A 20,576-nucleotide genomic window follows, 5' to 3' on the forward strand; every position below is an offset into this window, starting at 1 on the left:
CCTTCAGTACATCTAAATGTTTCTTGAATGCCTCCAGGGGCAGTAATTATGCTATTAATTTTTGAGTCACTAATGGTCTTTAGCAGTAAACTTCCTATATGACTTGACTCAGTTATAAAAATACTGCATAATGTTAGATCAAGATCTGGGAGACAGTGTCAAAGGCTTTGCTGAAGTCTAGGTAGACTATATCAACAGCCTTTCTCTCATCCACCAGGCGGGTCACGCATCATAGAAGGAGATCAGCTTGGTCAAGCTGGACCTGCCTTTCGTAAACCCATGCTGCTAGGCCTGATCCCCCAGTTGTCCTGCACATGCTGCGTGATCTCCCTCAAGGCAATCTGCTCCATAATCTTCCCTGGCACTGAGGTCAGGCTAACAGGCCTGTAGTTCTCCGGATCCTCCTTACAACCCTTCCTGTAGATGGCAGTCTTGTTGGCAAGCCTCCAATCCTCTTGGACCTCACCAGTCAACAAGGAGCTCTGATGGATGATGGAAAGCAGCTCGGCTGTCATCTCTGCCAGTTCCCTCAGCACTCTCAGGTGAATCTCATCCGACATAGACTTGTGACAGTCCAGCTGGAGTAGTAGGTCTGTGACTGTTTCATCCTGAATTGTGGGGATTTTGTCTGCTCTGAGCTGAGACTACCGTGTCGGAGAGTGGAGTCCTCTGAGGATAGCTGGTGTGACTTTTAAAGACAGACGTAAAGAAGGCTTTCAGAACCTCTGCCTTTTCCTTATCCACAGTGGTTGCATTCCCAGCCTCGTCCAGTAAAGAATGGAGATTCTCCTTGGTCCTTCTCTTACTGTTGATATATTTGTAAAAGAGTTCCTTGTTCCTTTTTACCCCAGCGGCCAGTTTGAGTTCAAGCTGGGCTTCCCCCTTTCTGATTTTCTCTCTGCACATCTTAACAACTTCATTGTATTCTTTCTGAGTTGCCTGTCTCTTCTTCCACAGGAGGTAGATTCTGTTTTTCTCCTGGAGCCTCAAGAATAGCTCCCTATTCATCCATGTCAGGTCTTCTTCCTCACCAGCTCATTTTGTGGCTCAGGGGGGACGGTTTGCTCCTGTGCCTTTAAGACTTCCTTCTTGAAGAGCGACCAGCCTTTATTCTCTAAGACTGAATCCCAGGGGACTTCCCCTACTAGTCTTCTGAACAATTCAAAGTCCGCCCTCCAGAAGTTCAAGGTAGCAGTTTTGCTGTTCCCTCTCCTGGCTCCATCGAGAATCAAGAACTCTATCATTTCATGGTCATTCTGACCAAGACAGCTCCTAACCTCCACGTCTCCCACTATTCTGTTTGATTTCATTCTGTTTGATTTTTGTCTCTGCTACCACTTCAGAGTACCCTTACTTAAGTTCACTGTTGTACTAAACGAGACTATACCGTTGACATTTTTGTTACCCTATTAAAGCATAGAAATCATATCTGTGGTCTCCTTTTGAAAAGCTTGTGGAATATTAAGTGGCAGAGAGCTCCTCAAATCGCTCTATTTACATGCAGGTTACTTGAGCTGGTCTGTCTGAAAATGTTGAATTTTATCAGAGGTTTTTATATTCCCCTGCTTTTATTTATTTTTTTTTCTTCCAGTAACTGAAATAGGAGTGCTCCCATTTTACAGATGTAACATTTTAAATAGAACTTTGAATGTTTAATTTTACTCAGCTTTAATAATCGTGTGATGAAAAATGGAAAACATACAACTGGAGATTGCTCAGAACTCAAACCCAATATGTCTGTCCAAGAGTGCAAAGGAGAAATGCTGAAAAGGAGTCAAAGTGGGCATGAGAGGTAGATAGATGCTTACAAGTACAGGCTTTGTCAGTGCCAGTCCTCTCTGAAGAATCATATTGACAGATTTTGGAATCTGTTGTTATCTTCCCTAAAGACTGCTTCGTTATGCCAGCCTACCTAGAGGACATGCAGTTCATTCATCAAGACTGTGTTCTGCTGGCAGGCCATGAGTTCCTGTGACAGTACCTGCATTGGCACAGATTGGCCTTATTCTTTACACCAGAGCTTTTGCCAGCCCAACTCTGGTGTAGGTATTTCTCTTAGTGTAATCACAGGAGGCACACCTGCAATGCTGTCCATCCATGGAGCTCACTGACTGTAACACAGCACTTGGCTTCACAGGAAGAGAGGATGGGCACGGCCTTGGACTGGTTCCATTTTCCTGAACAGGAAGCTGAGACTCCATGGAAAGCACCAAACTTTTTGGCTGTCTTTTCATGCTGCTGCAGATGGTGATGTATTCTAATTTAATCTTGGGGAGAGTACTAACAGGAAGGGCTTTTGATACTTTTCTTCATTAAGTCTGTGGAACTGTAAAATTCAGTAGGAATCAATGCACAGAAATCTGTTGTTTTAATGGGATACATTCATCTTGCAATCTAGGAAACCTTTTGAATATATTTCAGGTCCTAGTCTATCTAGGCTTTCACTCACATGTAAAGTTGTTTCTTTATAAGATTTTAGCCATGTTTTCCTGTCTATATACTTTCCCTTCTCTTTCTTTGTAGAAACACACACAAAAGGGGAAATTGATTGTAACCCAAAATGGGAAGCTGTAACACAAAGCATGTAAGAAGTATTGTTAAATTCCCGGAACGACCAACAGAATGTACAAAAATACGTATCTCCTTTTCTGCAACTTCCTTAAGGTCGGCAGTGAGTGGCAGTGATTGATGCGAGTGCGTGTTTGGCAAGGTGCTGAGTTCTAGGCTGTGCTCTCTTTTCGGGCTTTCTAGTGCTCACGTGGGTAGAGGTGCTTATGTTGCATAATTGGCTGCCAGCCCGCTTAAAATCCCCTGGATTTTTGAAAAGCCATTTGCTCATGCGAGCTGTCCCATACACCTTTCTCTGGGCTTTGCATTCCTTCCTGTAAGAGTTCAGTGGGCAGACTGGCTTTCTTTTGTTGGTGTTGTGTGTTATCTCTGAGCAAAGCTGGCAGAAGGCTGCTTGGAGTAAGGCTCATCTATGTGAAAAATCTTGAATGCACGCTGGGTTAGCAGTGTTTGGATGTGAAAATGAAATAACAGGGGTGGGTAAGGTACAGATTAATTTTGCCTTGTAGTCTGATGTCCAGAACAGTTATAACAATTCACAGAGGTAGATGGCACTATATATTTGCCTACACAATTTTTAGAGGATTATTACCCTTTTTTTTTTTTAAACTATATGTTTTTTCTAACTTCTACTGTCTGTATTAGGACCAAATTCAGACTTCTTGATTTATTTGCATATTTCAAGATATCCTGTTCTTCATTTTGTCATCTGGAGACAGATGGCATCTCTCTGAAATCAGTAAGCGTATTTTGCTTCATCAGACACAGCCCTTCTTATGGCTAGCTGTCTGTCAATTCAGAGAGATGTTGTATTTAATATACTTTATATTACCATTTTGCTACATACACAGACCTTCTCTTGAAATGTTGCTGATGGGCATATTCTAAAGAATTATCACAAATGCAAGAGTGTAAACCCAAGCCTGCTCACAGTTCATTACAACTGCTAGTAAACAACAGAATGCATCTTCAAATGCATTCCTAATAGCAAGGCTGGTATTAACGGTGTGGTTAAATATCTGACTGTGCAGGTGTGAGATGTAAAAAATAAGATAAGCAAGACACACAGTATTGCAGTAATATTTGATAGGATGTTGACCAGTTGCTCTGGAGGAACAGTTAAACATTAAAACATCAAGTCAAAATTTATGTTCATATAAATACTTAACTACATGTTGGTTGTAATTGTTGAGTGATGCACATTAATTATCTCACTGTACTTTCTTTAAAGCAGTCAACCAGTGCACTAATTATACTTGTACGTGCTGGAAGTCTTTTGAAAGATAGTTTATAGCATTATCTAGAAAATCACTTGGGAAGTCATTAAGAATTTGAAAGAGGTTATGGCTACTGTTGCAACACAATGCTACTGCTGCTTAAAGGAAGAGAGGAAAGATGAAGGCAGAGGAAAGAGGGAGAGAAAAACTGCATTAGGCAAAGATTTTTTTGTGCCTGGCTGATAGAGTAAATGTCTATAAAAAGCTCATTTATGTTTCTGATTTGAAGCTAATTTCCTAGGCTTATATTCTTCCAGTACAGAAGTCTCTTTAACTACATACACAGTAGTTTATACTAACAAGAAAAAAATCACACAACAAACAAGTTAATTGTTGTCATAAAGACGTGTCCCAGTGCAGGTTAGAAACCACTCCTGACTACTGGTTGTTGAGTAAGGACAGAGATATTTCTTAATCTATTTCATGCTGAAAATTAAAAAGTGAGCCTTCAATACAGAGAATGAATTTCTAGGATTTTTATATTCTTTCTTCAGCGTTCTTCTTTCATTGTTGCTTCAGAAATACTTTAAATATTAGATACTTTCCAACTCTGCTTTCTTGGTTGTCTCATAACCAAACATTTCATTTGCTGTAGACCTGTATTCTTCAGATGGAAGTATAATTTACTGAAATCATTACTCAGGTGAATTTATTGCTGCATTGAAATGCGTTTTCTGTTTTTATGTTAATTGTTTAGCATCCTGGCAGCAATTCTAGCTGACTGACAAGTATTTTGACTGTATGAGAAATTTTGAAGGAAGGTCATGTGTTACCCTCAGCTACAAGTCTTGAGAGTTCAGATTCATGGCTTTTGAACTTTTTGATGGATTTTAAAATGTATGCAAAAAAAAAAAAAAAATCTCTTACATAAAGTACTTCTTACAGACACCTAACATATTTGTATTTGGTTTGATGCTTCACTACAAGTCTAAAAGTTTCTGATTCCCATCCATGGTTGTCTCTCTCACTGTTTCTGGTAACACTGAGCATGGGAACTTTTTTTTGTCAGGGGAGGGATAAAAAAAAAGTCCAAGGGTCTCCCTTGGCTTGAAAACAATGAAGAAGTGCAGTTTTAAAAAAATAAACGTGCAAATTCTCCTTATTTGCACAAGCATTCTAATTTTACCTATCCACGATTAGAACAGAGTAGCTAGAAGTTCATTCCCAGAAGAAAATTCCATTCACAATATCAGAATTAATCCCATCAAGGCATTAGTATACAATGAAGTTATTCTTAAATCACTGTAGTCCAGGTTCGTTTTGTTCAGAAACAGAAGATTGTTTGACAGATCTTTTTGAATAAGCCTCTGGGATGGGGATATTTAGTGAAGGCAGAAAAGGAAGCTAGTTTCTTGGTGGTTGTAATTTTCTAGGTCATTTTGTTATTTTAGAAAACAAGCTTAGATACACAGTCCTTGCAGAAGTGCATTTTACATTTGGCTTTTTCAACATGGCAGTTCACTAAGGAAAGGTGTTTAAAAGTCACACGGTATTAAGAGGTTTAAAAAACAAAGTGGTGAACTTGAAACAAATTTATTCCATGTATATTCATAGATTGGCTTGTACATTTACTAGTCTAGTGCATCTCACATATGAGGGAATGTTGAGAGACCTGGGTCTGTTCAACTTGGAGCAGACGGGAGGATCTTATCAGTGTCTCTAATTAGCTGCAGGGAGGCTGCAGAGGGGATGGAGCCAGACTCTTCAGAGGTGCCCAGTCCCAGGACATGAGGTGATGCAAACAAAGCAGTAGCATGGCAGGTTTGCTGCTCACGCTGTGGTTGAACCAGAGGTCCCTTCCCCATGCAATCAGTCTGTGATCCTGAACGTGGGGAGGTTAAACTAGTCCTTGCTGAATTTCAATAAAAAACTTCTCTATCTCTGTGACTTTGGAGAATTAGCTAGCTGTTTTAGTTGAGGTGTTCACGCATGTTGACTTTCTTTGTTTTGCTGGACTTTTGATACAGGGTCTCTATGGCAAACTTGAGCCATATGATCACTGAGGCTTGTTTCAGTCTGGATTTCAAATTATGAAATACTTCAACTGCTACTTGTGCAGGTTAGTGACATTGAGAGACCTCTTCAGGCTTTGGGAGACCGATAATGTGGCTGAGGATCTTTCCTTTTTGATGTGTATTTTAAAATTGGCTGAAAAGGAGATACCTGGGGCAGAAATATCCACAGTCTATGGGTCCAGCACCTCCCACATAGAGGGAGAGGAAGGATTACTCACCTGCAACTCTTCTTGGACAGTTCTGTCATCAGTATTCACGAGCAACCTTCCTGCTGTTTCTAATGGAATTTCCCAAGTGTTTAACCAATTTCAGCTTTGAGAGAATAAGAGAGGGTTAGCATCCAGCAATGTCAGCACGTGCAAGCATCCGAACGTGTCTTTCTGCTTTCCTGGGATGAAGAAAGTTCCTTGATTTCAAGTGAACACTGCATATTCACACTCTCTTCTCCTCTCATCTCTTTGCTGTCATAAGTTAGAAAGTCTGGAATTAATGAAATAAATCAAAGTCGGTTTCCTAAGTTTTAGTGGGAGATGCTGGAAGCAGATTGCAGCATTTCAGGGGTGCCATGAGGTAAATATTGTTAAAGTTCATCTTGGGCAACTCTGTATTCCAGTGCATTCCAGTCCTCTTCATTTCTTTGATGATTGAAAGCACTTCTTTTTTTCTTGTAACAAGAGAATTTAATTGTTTACAGTTGACCACCAGAGTCTTGTATAGTGCTGGCCTACGATATCTTGAAAGGGGATTTTACCTGGAAATTCAGAGTATACTATATGTGCATTAGTTTCATTGTAGAGTAGGCTAAGGATAAATATGCAGTTTGTTAGAGACAAGATGTTGAAAGTCTGGAAGATGTTATAAAATTTAATGTATGTTTTGTATTCTGTTTACATTTAGAGATAACCCCCAAGCTTCAAGAATTTCCGCAGATTTGCAGCTTCATAACACTGCTTTTTTGTTTTGCCGATAGGCATTGTAATTGTTTTGTTTTAAGTAGAGGTATGCATCTGAAAAAGAAAATTCCCTGTGCCAAAATTCCGTACATAAGTGAATGGTGAAATGGTGAAATACTCAGCAGCTGGTGCTAGGTCATGCAAGTCCAGATGGAACAAAATTCCTTCACATAATGTCCGGAACATAGTCTCTTATTTTCAGGGAGGCTTGTAGACAAGATGATGATAGTGCATGACCTAACAAAACACGTTTACTTGGGAGGTAAATAAAGCCTACAGGCTCAAAGTTACCCAAGGGGGAATCAAAGATTTTGTGGAAGAGTTGAAATGGAAGGTGGCTGGCTGTGTCAGACACTTTAAATCCCAAAGTCATTTTGGGATCTTTAATTCAAATCTTGTTAATAGAGCTCAATTGTTTTATATTTTACGTGCTTTGGGATAGTTTCTGATTATTATTATTATTTTTTTTTTTGTAAGAAGAAACAAGCGCACAAATATGTTTTGAGAAAACACACAGTGTGAGAATGTGTTTTAAAGATGTTTAGTTATTTAAATGCAGTGGTCGGTAGTGGTATTTCATGGACGTCATCTTCTGTTCAATCTCTTCAAAAAATGCTTTCTAAAGATGACTTGCAAAAAGTGTATCGTGTTGTAAACTTCCTGAATGAGCTTTTCCCCTTTCTACTTTGGTAGTGCCATCAGAAGTAATGGATTTCTATTGGAAAGCTGACTGGAATGTTGATACAGAAAACAATGTAAACTGCAGACTGAGCAATCTTCCTGGCTGTAGCCGAACAGATCCAACTAGAACACTGGTTTGAGTTTTTGTTTGGTTACTCTTGGGGTGCGAGCTCTAAGATAAATGATAAACTTCTAAATTGCAGTTCAGCAAATGGATAATTTCTGTCCAATGGATTTAGAAGTCAAATAATATGCTTATTCCATAATAAGTATACAAATTACTAACATTTTTCTGTAATGAAACTAGAATACTACGTAAATACTGTTCAGTATAGCAATAGTATGAGGTATTCACTTTCATACTAAGCCTCATCTTAAGTGCCGCAGTGCTTGGGTGAGATTGTGACAATTTTCTTTAATTTTTCAACAGATTTAAGAAAGCTATATACAGTATATTCGGTGCTGATATGTGTAACTAATTTATCTTAACATCACCTTATAACCTAACTTCTTGTTTGATTTGAAAGCATTCTGTGTGAGTTACTGACAGACAGTGCTTTGCTTCAGTGAACACCCGTGGTTTCAGGCAGTGCTTAAAATGTCATTTCAACACCTTGACCGTAAGATCTCTGTTTCATATTCTTCAGTTCAACTTCTGGATATTTCTGCCAGATTTTTAAGGCAATCACTTGTAATCTGGAGTGGATTTGAAGCACTCAGCACCCTTAAAGGCTTAATTCTATAAACAGTGAGTTGGACAGTCTGATTTCTTTTAATTTTCAGTGTCATTGGTAGAAGCTGTGTTCAGGTTCCAAGAATTCTGGCAAATAAGTGAAACAATATGGGAGTGTGTTCATTTTTAAACTTCTGAGTTTTTTTCCTGTTTACTGAAGAAGCACATGACCTTTGAATTATGTTCACAGTGGTGCTTTTGTCTGTTTTGGTGTATAGCATCTGGTTGGTAAGGAAACATTTTTCTCTTCCTACTGGCCAGACTATGATGGCAAGCATACTGGATAGTAGCTTGCGTTTATACTAGTTTGGAAAGTTCTTCTCAGTGCTGTTTGTATTTCAAGTATTACACTAATATTTATTACATTATTTTAACTAAACTGAGACTCATTCATTGTTTAATTTCAAGGAGGAGCGTTGCACTGCCTTGTTGTCTTTATCCTCAATCTCTATATTTATAAATTTCTTCCAGTTAATTTGAAAACAGATTCTCTGTATAGCCAGTGGGTATACTTTGCTTAAGATGTTTTCCTTAACAATCACTAATTGTCCACTAGTAAAGAATGAAATCTAGAAAGCATATTTTATTCTCAAGACCATTTTTAGATTAGAAAGAATTTTCACTGACACGAGTCAGATTTACGCTTCCACAGAAGCTATTTATTAGCATTGCTTGCTATTGAGAGCTCCCTCCCCAGCTCAGCAGTCCCTTCTGATAATTACGACTTTGCTTGACCTGCAAATAATGTTTCAGCACAACAAAAAGAACTATCATTTAAATACACTTTATTTTTAAGATGCATTTTAAAACCCTGGAATCAATTACATTAGCTTTACTGATGCTCGAAAGTTCAAAGCTGGTAGGTTGTGCATGTGTTCTGAAAAAAAAGGCTGTGCATCCCAACCTCACGTATTTGTCATTTGTGCGCTGAACACCTAGTGGATTGATTGCATATCCTGGGTCTTACATTCCCTTAAAGCAGAATCATAGAATATCCCAAGTTCGAAGGTCTCCTGGCAGCAGATAGGACTGCCCTGAATCCTGTATCTGAGAGCTCTCTCCAGCTCTCCTTGAACTCCAGCCACTTGGTGCCATGCCTTGGGCAGCCCGTTCCATGCCTACCGCCCTCTGGTGCAGAACCTTTCCTTAATCTCCACCCCATCCTCCTCTGACACAGCTGTCCATGCCATCCCCTCGGGCCCTGTCACTGTCACAGAGAGCAGATCTCAGCGCTGCCCCTCCGCTCCCTGTGAGGAGCTGCAGCCGCCATCAGGCCTCCCCTCAGCTCCTCTCAAAGCACGTGGAGTGGGCATTTGTGGCAGGAGGGCACAAGCAGAGCCTGTGGGAGCCATCACGGAGCTCCTGTCAGAACAGGTAGGCTTGGCAGGTCTGAAGGAATGCAACAGCCGTAAATATGAGCGTGCAGAGCTTGAGAAGTGCTGGAGCCAAGGCTGCATGAATAACCTTAATTTGGCCGACTTTGTGTATATGATTCAATTTTAACGGTATACTGTGAAAAGATTGACTATGTATTTGTTATTAGGATTTTACTGTATTCTTTGCATTTTGGCTCATCGTCGTAGAACAAAGGGGTACTCAGTGGCTGTGTGTTGTTGTATCTTTTCGAGATACAGATTCCAGGCTTTTTACCACACACCTCCTAAACTCTACGATACATACAGAACTCAAACGATTTCATCATCAGACTTTGATGATCGTTTAATTACAATGTCTGTATACATCTACCACGTTACGTTATCTTTATGGAAGTCCTGCAAGATCAGTGGTGGTATTTTCTTATTTTTAACTGATGTGGAATGAAAAACAAAGGGAGATAAGGCCAGTAATATCAAACTCATTGGCTAATGCTGGATGCTTAGGTTGGAATGACTAGGATGTCTTTTCAAGGAGGACTTTTTGATGTTTGAAATAGTTATGCTCAGTTGCAGGAGGGAGTGCTTACCACTTCTAAGAATAAAGACTCAGAAGTGTTAAGCTGTCTATCCTGAATATGAAGAATACAACATGAGAAACTTTGGGTTTGGAAGTTTTTCCCAGGATCATAAAACAAACTGTGTATCAGAGTATCAAAGACAGAATTTTAACTGCTTTTCACCCAAGAATACCCAAGTTTTATTGCAGAGGTTCTAAAGATGAATCTGTAGTAAATGTTTGTGTGCAACTTATTTTTATGCTTTCAGTTTTCATCAGCTGTCTGGACCAGGATGTTGGGGGATGGAGAGAAATTGCTGGAAACATGAAATCTCAACCTGATTCCTTTGCTATCTGCATTCTTGAATGATTCTAGATATTTTTTTTTTTCCCTAATGCAGACATGTCTTGTTGTCTTTACCCCTTGTAAATTCTAAGCTTAGGATTTTGTTAATAATTATGTGCTTGTGAATTCTTTATATATGTCATTTCGAGTCTTCAGTATTCAGTATGGAATACGAAATTCCATAAAGACCATTTCAAGAATTTTCATCAAACTGACTTCGAAATTTCAGCCCAGTCTCCCATTACTGGGAGCAAGTTATTAATGATGTACTTCTGTTATTGAAAGAAGAAAAAACCTATATAGATTTCTCTTCACTTTTGTGCTCTGTTTCTCTTTTTACTCATACTGCTTGTGCACCTCTGTTCTGAGGTCAAAATTCCTGTCAGTGTTTAGGGTGACTTGAAATGCCATAGCTCATGTCAGCTTGGAGGGATAAATACTGAAGGGACTCAAGCTTATTTGATGTATGTTATAGTTAATATACATCATGCAGTCTGCTCACTGCTGCAGTAATAGTGTTCTGAGAACATGTGATGTGCTTGGAGCATCTCTGAGGCAAGAAATTGTTTTGGTCCCTGAGACTTTATAAAGTCATGAAAAGTGAGCTCACTTTTCAACAGGGCTGGAAAATAATGTACCTGTTATGATACGACCCCTTAGAAAATTTCAGATGTTTGCTATGAGGTTTATAGAGATAATCCTTAAGTGAAAAGGTGCTATATAAATAGGCTTTTGTTGGAGTAAGTGTTGAATATTTTTGCAGGTAGTTGTAAACAGAGTGTTTAAGTTTGACTAAGTAATAAGGAAAGCCAGGGACAGTTTTAATAGCTATCAGTGAATGTTAAGGACAAATATATTGCCTGTGGCTCAGAAGGCTCATCAGATGGAGGCTGCTGGAAACTTTGCTGGTAAGAACAGTAACCGGGCTGTTACCCGGTCTTGTACTGCTTTTAAGCTGTTACTCTTAGATCCTGATGGAAACAGCGTTCTGGACTTGTCTTATCCAACGTAGCCATTCTTAGATTTTATATCTCCTTAAAATGACTACAGATGAACAAGTATGTATGATCCTTTGATTGGTGGGAAGTAAAAAGGCCAATCCTATGTGCTGAACAATTTTGTTTTAAAAACAGGAAGGTTTGTTTCAGGGAAAAGAAAAGGTTTGGATGCAGCTGGTACTTGAACAGGAAAAGATTACTCTGTTGTTGTGACACTGCATCTGAAATCAATCAAATCTGAAAGCAGCTTTCTATGTCTGTATTTATGATTATCCTGACTAGCTTTTCTTAATGTGCACAAAAATATGTACAACTTACACAGTATATCAGTAGTTTTATACTTCAAAAGCTAATTTTAGTTGCACTTATGTGTATGTAATGGAACAGCAGGTTGCAACCTGTAGTTTTAGGGTTCCTTAAAAACCAAGCAAAATTAAAAATGTAAGCAGAGACATTCCAAGACAATGATTTTAGCTTCAAATTTTAAATCATAATCTAAATGAAGTCTGCATTAATTGCCAGTTTATTCCTATTGTTGCTTCTTAAATCCTTGTACGGATTTTATTAAATACTGAATAGGGACCTATTAGTTATTGTGTGTGTATTATTGTGTATAACATCTCCCTCAAAGTTTATCAATCTAATCTACTAGTTTTTTTCCATTTTCTCAAAAATTTTCAGTTCTGTATGCATTTGCTTTCAGTGAAATTTTCGGAGCTTCTTTTTCAGATGATGTTCTGTTGTATCGCTTAAAACTGTCTTCCATAGTTCTTATTAAAAAAAAAAAAAAGAAAAGAAGATATTGCATAACTAAATGCCTCTTTTGTTTGTTTTTGTTTCATTAGTTTTGCCAACCTGGAGGATGGCAGCTTTCAAAAGAGAGAAAACAGCCAACGTTCTTTGTGGTGGTTTTGACTGATATAGACTCGGAAAGACACTACTGCTCCTGCTTAACTTTCTATGAAGCAGAGATTAATCTACAGGTAACACCTTTAAAATAAGTCACAGAAATGTAGAAAAAAGTGTCTAGAAATACAAGATTAATGTAACAGAGGACAATTTTAGGAAATATTTTAATCTTCTTGCTAAGGATGTCCTGTTCTGTCTTATTTAAGTGTGTGTTTTTGTTCCAAGGTAACACTTTGTCTAGCCAAACTTTTAAAAGTCTCAAGAGCTGGAGAATCCACCATGTCCTTGGGGAGGTTATTCCAATAATTCAGTATTCTCACAAGAAAAAAAAAGTCTTCTTAGATAGTCAGAATCTCCCCTGCAACTTGTATCCATTGCCTCTTGTTTTCTTCCATGTGGCTTTTCTTTTCTCCATCATCTGTCTTCTTCCTTTTTTTCCTCCATCTGTTTTGTTGTTGTTAATGAGACAGCCAATGTAACGTTCCTCTCATTTACTTCAGCGTACGACATAGCAGGAATTTTGTTTTGTTCTATGGTGTTTATTAACTTCTGCTCCCTCTACTGGTCATCTCTATCAGTCTAGCACAGGGCAAACATGTACATGTATGCTGTAATGTATACACATTTCTGTAAGTTCATTTATTGGCAAGACTTGTGTGGGTGTAAATGTCCACATTTTTAAACTGATAGAATAATTCTTCAGTTTAGGTAGGTCAGATTTTGGGTGTCAGCTGTTTGGCAGCCTTGATTTTTTAAACATGCATTTAATTATGTTTGGGCAACTTCAGTCTTTCAAAAATAGACATTTTGTTTCCCATTTTATGTAGAGTACTTCACAGAATCTATGCTATGACATAATCCTTGGAATCTTTAGTAGCTAGAACCTAGGGAAATCCTAATTCAGTCTGTAATTGTGGACCATTGCTGTTATGTTTTGAAATATTTTCTTTCCCAAATGAAAAATCAAAAATAAGCAAAACCTTGGCATTAAGTATATTTAAAAAAAAAAAAAAGATATACATAGATAACTAGATAAAGGGCTTGTTTGTTCTTTTAGTGAAGAACTATAACATCTGATTAAAAGCATTTAAGAAAATGCTTTTGGTGCTCCAAGCTTACTCTGTTTAATACTGGAGTTGAAATCTTACTTTATCTTGTCAAATATTAAATAGACACAGAGTAGCAGTAACAACATTGGGCTTATTCTAGGCACGACTGGGAGCCAGGGAATAATGGTTGTTCCTGTTTCATTAACACTACTATTTAAATGGATGTGGGTTTTTTTTTATGTTACTGGGAGGAGCTAAAAGCAGAAATATAAGCAGATAAATCTATTTTAGTGTAGATCAATAGACATGTTTCTACTAATGCCTATCATCTTTCCTGTATTTTATAATTAAAGAGCAAAACATTCTATAGCAATTCCTTCCCAGCTGATAGAAATTTGAAATGGCTGACTTCTTCCACTCTATGTATTTCATAACATATACTAAATTTAGCAAACTTGTTATTCATCCTGTGGTTTCTAGCAGCTGCTTTTGATTCACTATTCACATCCTTCAAGTAATGCTCATCACAAAACATGTATTAACATTATTAACTAAAAGGTTACTTTCTTATATTGCTTAAGTAGTAATAATAAGGAAAATAAAAACAAAACAAAACAAATTCACAAAAGCAACAACAAACAACAGCAAAAAGGCAAGGAAAAATAAATAAAAAATATATATGAAAAAAAAGAGAGAGCAGCAGGATGTTGGTTCTCGTAATGCCATTCCTGGCTGTGTTGCAAAGAATGCATATTTTTCAGATGAACTTGCTGTGGTGAAATTTATTCTATGACTGCTTTGTTTATAGCCAAACTTCCTGTTTCTTTCTAAAACCCAAAGAGAATAATTGAACGTGCCCTATTACATGGTCATTAGACAAGAATTCAGCACATGTACAATCTGTAATGAAACATAAGCTTATGAAACTTGGGCTATGAAAGTAATATCGATTTAACTATTCAGATGCACACCTTATTAAACAAAAATTCTGTAAAACTTTGTATGTGAACTTGGTATGTGGACATCAGTTTTCACAGTTAAATAAGACAAATGGAAGATTCAGTTTTCCGAGAGTGATGAAGGTGATAGCCTTCACCAGGTACATCTTGCAGCTATATAAGACTGGTCTGAATTCAGCTAGAGTAGATTTGCTGTTTGACTTGGCAGAATCATCTTCGCAAGACATTCATACCTACCACTTGGGAGTTTCTGTGGTTAATTGTACTGCAAAGTGAAAACAAGCTCATATCTCTTGAATGCTAAAAGAGAGTAGAGGACCTTTTCTGAGTCTCTTGCATGCAAATACAATAATCTTTTTGACACAATTATTCAAGCTGCTCCTGAGAAGTCTACTTTTGCTGCTGCAGTTGCCTTCATTATTACTTTAAATGTTTGCTACAGGATAGTACACAAATATTTCCTGAAAAGTAAGGAGACTATACTCATGTGGTTGTTAGGTATACCCATGATAGCATAGGATACAATATTAATACAGCAATTATAAAAGCTATTTGGAGAAAGCTAAAGGAGTCTGTGGGGAAAAAAAAATTCTTTATAGTGTCTTTGAAAGTGCTGTACTCCATTTAATCTCTTGTCTGTTGTGTGCCATAAGACGTTTCCCAGTGATGATAAAAGCATAGGCTCCAGTAGTCAGCTCATGGCCTCTCTTCAACTTTCTATCTCTGGGCAGAAAATAAAATGGTCTTTTATTCTCTGACACCTATTGACACCTATGAGTCATATTTGGCATTGTTGCAGTGTTGTCATTTTGAACTGACCCAGCAGTTAGTATTTGCGTAGATGCTGGTCAGTTGATTGTCAACTCTCATAAAGTTGTGATAGTATAGAGAAAAGATCGGTGTTATGTTTGGTGTGATTAATATTTCACATCTGTCTTTGTGAGGAAGGTGCACACAGGATATTCCATTAAGTATGTGAGAAGAACTCGCCATGAATGCAGGTGGTGCGGTTTTCCTGTATAACTCCTTATGAATCATTCTAAGATCTCTTTAAGGTTCCAGTAACAAGTTTCAAGTATACGTTCCCCATCTGTAATTAAAACCATGCATTTCAATTTTTGACCTTAATGGAGGTCTAACATTTGGAACATGACTAGTCTAGTCAAGAGTTACCAATGGTGGAGCCAGTGTCATTTAAAGACTCATTCAGATAGTTAAAAAGGGTTTAATGTGCAAGATTTATCTCCTACCTTAAGTTCCTACCAATCCAGATGTTAAGAAGTCTGAGATACAGAACCTCTGTCTCCTTCCTTCCTACTTCTTGTGTCTCCAGGTGGTCTGATCCACCTTCATGTCTGCCTTAAGATGCCAGTTAGAAATTCCCTGACAGATAAAGCCAGATGCTGTACTGACTTGCGTGTATCTAGAAGAATTAGGAGGAGGAGGAGAAGTCAGGAATATCCTTACTGCCTCTTTCCACACAGCCTTTGAATTTTTTTTGCATTACTGTATATTGATCCTTACTGTCTACTTTCTTGCTCTAATTTGTTGTGGATATGAAGAAAGCTTTGACCTCTCAGCCAAAAAAAAAAAGTCTATTGTTTATTTTTCTGATGACTGAAGCTGAAAACTATCGAAGAGCCAGAATATTCAGAAGAATCATAGCTTACATCTCCAGTATTCATCCATAAAGCTCTGTGTATGTAGATTTATTAGCTGTCCCCCCAAAATATACATATGTATAGTTATTTCTAAAAGCAGTTTCTGGATGTTACCTGCAAACATGCAGGAATCTTTCTGAAAAATGGTGACTCGCATTGGAAACATAATGGTCAAGTTGTATATTTGTTATGCATTTTTTGGGAAAAAACCCTCTCACCAACCCCACCATCAACAAATTAGAGAGTGATTTATGTCAGCAACTGAGCTTGTGTGACTGCATTTCTTGCATTACAGAAATTCTGTTCAGTATGATGAGCAGGAAATGTCAAGTATTAGTTTCTAACGATCTTACTACAAGATTTACCTGGTGATTTGTCTTAATCATACGTACATTAAAATGTTGTGATCACAAGGTTAGTAAGATTAAACATATCATTGTGAAATCATAGAATTGTAGATGTATATAAGCTAATTTGCAACTCTCCTGTTCCAGAATCAGAATCTCGCTTCTTCTACTGCCTTGCAAAACCATATAAAAAGAAATTGTAAAAATCCCGTACCAGAACATGGCAGATACACAGTATTCGCAAATATTTCCTGAGTCAAAGGAACAACTGCCAAAAAATGACATCACGCTCCATAAAATTTTAGTTTTTATGCTTGGATTGTAGAGTTGGTCATCCTGCTGTGTTAAAGCACGTGCCACTTGATGAGTCACTGGCGTTTGGTTTTTAGCAGAGAATCCTTCTTGAAATATAAAATCTAATCCTCCTTTTGATGTTTTGGTGTTCCTCACACTTTGCAAGGAGTCTAGCAGTATCCTTCTAAATCTGTGGAGAAATTAATGGTATGGTAATATCCAGAGATTAAAGCAATGCCTCACTTCCTTTATGTGAGGAGAAAATGTATAGTTCATATTCTACGTGATGAGAAATAGCCTTATATTCTGAATATCCTCCAGTATGTGTAAGGTCTTCTCTAGACCAGAATTGAAAGTTAAGCTGAGAACAGCTGAATGAAGAAAATCGTATTTTCATCATCCTAATAACTGTGGAAGTAATTTGTCCTGCCCTCTTTATTTCTTGAGATGTGCTTGTGCATGCACAGATATCTCCTTCCCAATTTGAGTTTATGCTGTTGCAGGATAGAAAGGCTTCTTTGGGGTAATGATAGTCTTTTTGTCTTTGTCTGAATCTACACCATGAACAGTGAACTTTTGCCATTTGTGTGGCAACTGTGTGTTCATTGGGTATGGACTTCCCAGATCTTCCAGCATGTACGTGGGCTTTTTGCCCACTCAAGAAACTTGCTTTAGCCTGTGGCTGCATAAGCTGGATGGGAAGGTGGAAAGACTGGGTACTTGGTTACTTTAATTTCAGCAGCCTGTACATGTGTTTAGGTGGTAATGCATGTAGGTAACTTCTGTGGTTTTTGAAATTACCTGCGTTGAATGGAATACATAAAATGGATGCTGTGTCATGCAAGAAAGTGTGATACAAACTCCTTATCACTTGGGAGTGTTTGTCACTTGGGAGTGTTCTTCAGTGCCAGAAGTAGTTAGAAAGTGAATGGGACGTGTTACAGAGATTAGAAGTTTATTATCCTTTTCTGAAAGGATTGAAGCAAGATAATGGCTTTTACATTAGCATATTTATCCCAGTATAAGTTTAGCTATGGTGGTATGATTTCTGTACATGAAGCAGCCACAGAGTAGATCTCTCCACCTGCAATTTTAGTTCAGTGCAGCAGATTGTAGACAAGATGCAGATTGGTCTTCTGGAGGCAGTCAGCTGAGTTTATTGGATATATGCATTTGCATAATCTGAGAAATAAATAAAATGAACTGATGCTGAATGGTTTTTGGCCTTTGATTTTTAATAAACCGGCTGTTTGGCTGCAAATGAGACCAGCAGAGCCTAAATCACGTGGAAAGAAAGGGATCTGTCCCAAATGAGCAATTGGCATGAGATTACTAAAGCTTCAAATAATTTTTCTTAAAGTAAGAATTCATGCATGGTCTCTAAATCTGTCCTGGGCAGTCATTAGAAAAACAAAGGGTTTGCTGACCTTGGCACAACTTTGTTGCAGAATTTTGCAAAGGGCAAACTGTTTTTGACAATTGTCATGAAGTGCTGGAGTGAAAGTTTTTGTAATGACAGATGTTCATTCTCTCTTGGGCTGAAGAATCATTGTAAGTACAACTGTAATTTACTATCTGTTCACATTCGATTTCTTCTGAGTTTCAAATTATGTGTGCCAACCATCCACCCTCAAAACTTCAGAGCTACATCAAATATTTTCTGACTTTTCAGTACCTCGGTTGAAATTGACTTTCCTCACTCTGACCTAATACATCTCCACCCACTGCTAATGAGAATTAAATGCACTGACTTCAACAGCGTATGCCTCCAGAGTGGAGATGTATGAACAGCATGCTTGGATTGTCCTGGTGCCTGAAGATGCCTCATGTCCCAGACAAAAGCAATTGACAGAGCTGGCACAGAGTTGATTCAGAGACCCAAAAGCACGTGGTCATGCAGGGGCGAGAGAGGAGGGATAGTTGTGGTTCATGTGTGCTAACATTCAAATGCATGTTGATTGAACTACTGCTTGTATGTCTTCAGGCTGTGGAAGTCCCTTAAGATCATCTACATTCAACAGCAGAAAAAATTTTTTGAATTATAGTGGTAGGTTATTTTAATCTTTAAAAACTGACTTCAGTTCCTAATGTAGATTTTGGCTAGATTGTTATTTTTAAGTGTCAGCGTTTTAAATCTGAGCTGATATACTAATCTCATTGTGGTAGCAAAAATTATGTTCGTGCAAGTTAAAGAAAAAAGCAGTGTTTGAGGGCTAGATCAAAGCAGTGAGTATCTCTGTTGAGTAAGAAAGATAAGATTAATATGAGTACAGTTAGCTGCTCATTTCTTCTTGGCTGTCATTTTTCAATGTAGTAGTGCAAAATCAGTTAATTTTTACTGAAAGCTTCAGATGTTAAATAACCGTTGCATGAAGAGCTACCTCCCCTTGTTAGTTTGAACATATGTCAGCAAGCATGCCCTTTTTATGGTTTTGTTACTGCCTTTGTTGTTCTTTGAGACTGACTTTTTCTATCTCATTTGCTTTGGGTTTGGTGCTTTGGGATTTGGTCAGATTTTCAGGTGTCTGGTTTCTATATGAGATCATTGGTTTCAGCAACAAGAAGTAAAGGAAGAGTAAAGCTAAGAAGTAAGAAAAGGACCTGATCCAAAGGAGCTTCCAACAGCTTTGCTCTTGCTTTGGTTGGTTGAGCTTCTGTTATGTTTCACGCAGTGTGAATGCTGCTGTTTTGGTGCCACTGAAACGTCTCTCTTGCACTGCTTTGATGCTGAATGTGGAAACCGAACAATTACACTCTTCTTGGTCGTTACCGTATGGCATCTGAAGCTCATAATTTTCAATTCTGAATGTATATTTGTGAGCTACAGCAGAATTCACTGAGTAGCAAATGTAATAGGATTATTTGATATTCACTGTTGTTCCAGCTTCAGTTTTGCTGAGCAGTGAGGACAGCTTGCAGAAGGTGCAGGTGGCTGGGTAGAGCTTCTGAAATCACCTCAACCTAAATGTTGTTAACTGTGCCTGTTTCATTCTGACCAGTTGTTTAGACAATTTGTCATATCAGGCAGGTTTCATTAAAGCCAAAGGGCACTGTTTCTAATTCAATTTAGATCAAAGCAGTATTTATTTAATAATGTGTATCTAGCCCACAAGTATTTGAGTTTAATTGCATCTATTAAAAATATATTAAACTATTTCTAGATTATGGATCTAGGATTTCATGCCTAATCTGTTGGGAGGTAACTCCAATTGTCAGTTATCTCCTGTATTTAAAAATATTTGAATAATTAGTCTAAATTTGTCTGACTTGGGCTTAGTGCCATCATCCCTTGGCTAAACTGAGGAATAAGTTATTCAGAATACAGGCAAGCAAAAATAAATAAATAATAGACTGATGATTGATAGTGCTGATCCCAGTTAATTTTTCTAATCTATCTGTCAGGGGATTCATGCAGTTGTTTTTTTGTTTGCTTGTTTGTTTTTGTCATCTGAACTGTAATTGTACTGGTTTTTGTTTGTTTGTTTTCCCTAAATGCTTGGAGAAATGCATTTTATTAACTCATCTGCTTTTATAGATGAAGTCTATGGAATGAAAACTGATGCTTTTGATTCTGTATCTGGTTACTTCATGTTCCAGGTTACCCCAAACCCTTCAGTTTGGGTCACAAATGTTAAATATCTGCGTCACTGACACAGAAAGCAGAATGATCAGTTGAAATATATTCATTCATACTCACTAGCTTTGTTTTCATTTATGTAAGAATCTAGAAACTCGTTATGTATATCAGGAGTTGAATACATATAATGTAGATGTGGGTGTGTTCACTTATTAAAATGCATGGAAAAAATGAGTTTGAATGTATTGGCTTTCCCTACAGCCCACACAATTTTTTT

At 37.8% G+C, this 20,576-nt stretch overlaps 1 protein-coding gene across 5 annotated transcripts in view; it reads left to right on the forward strand.

Annotated features, from left to right (window-relative positions):
* SBF2 (SET binding factor 2) overlaps nt 1-20,576 on the forward strand; it is a 237,691-nt gene that overhangs the window by 87,655 nt on the left and 129,460 nt on the right. For all 5 annotated transcript variants that reach the window (XM_048948353.1, XM_048948355.1, XM_048948356.1 and 2 more), the window contains exon 3: nt 12,349-12,486. In XM_048948353.1, the coding sequence (XP_048804310.1) occupies nt 12,349-12,486 (138 nt within the window). The remainder of the gene's footprint in view (nt 1-12,348; nt 12,487-20,576) is intronic.

Source organism: Lagopus muta, chromosome 6 (genome assembly GCF_023343835.1).
Source record: "Lagopus muta isolate bLagMut1 chromosome 6, bLagMut1 primary, whole genome shotgun sequence".
NCBI classification, from domain to species: Eukaryota; Metazoa; Chordata; class Aves; order Galliformes; family Phasianidae; genus Lagopus; species Lagopus muta.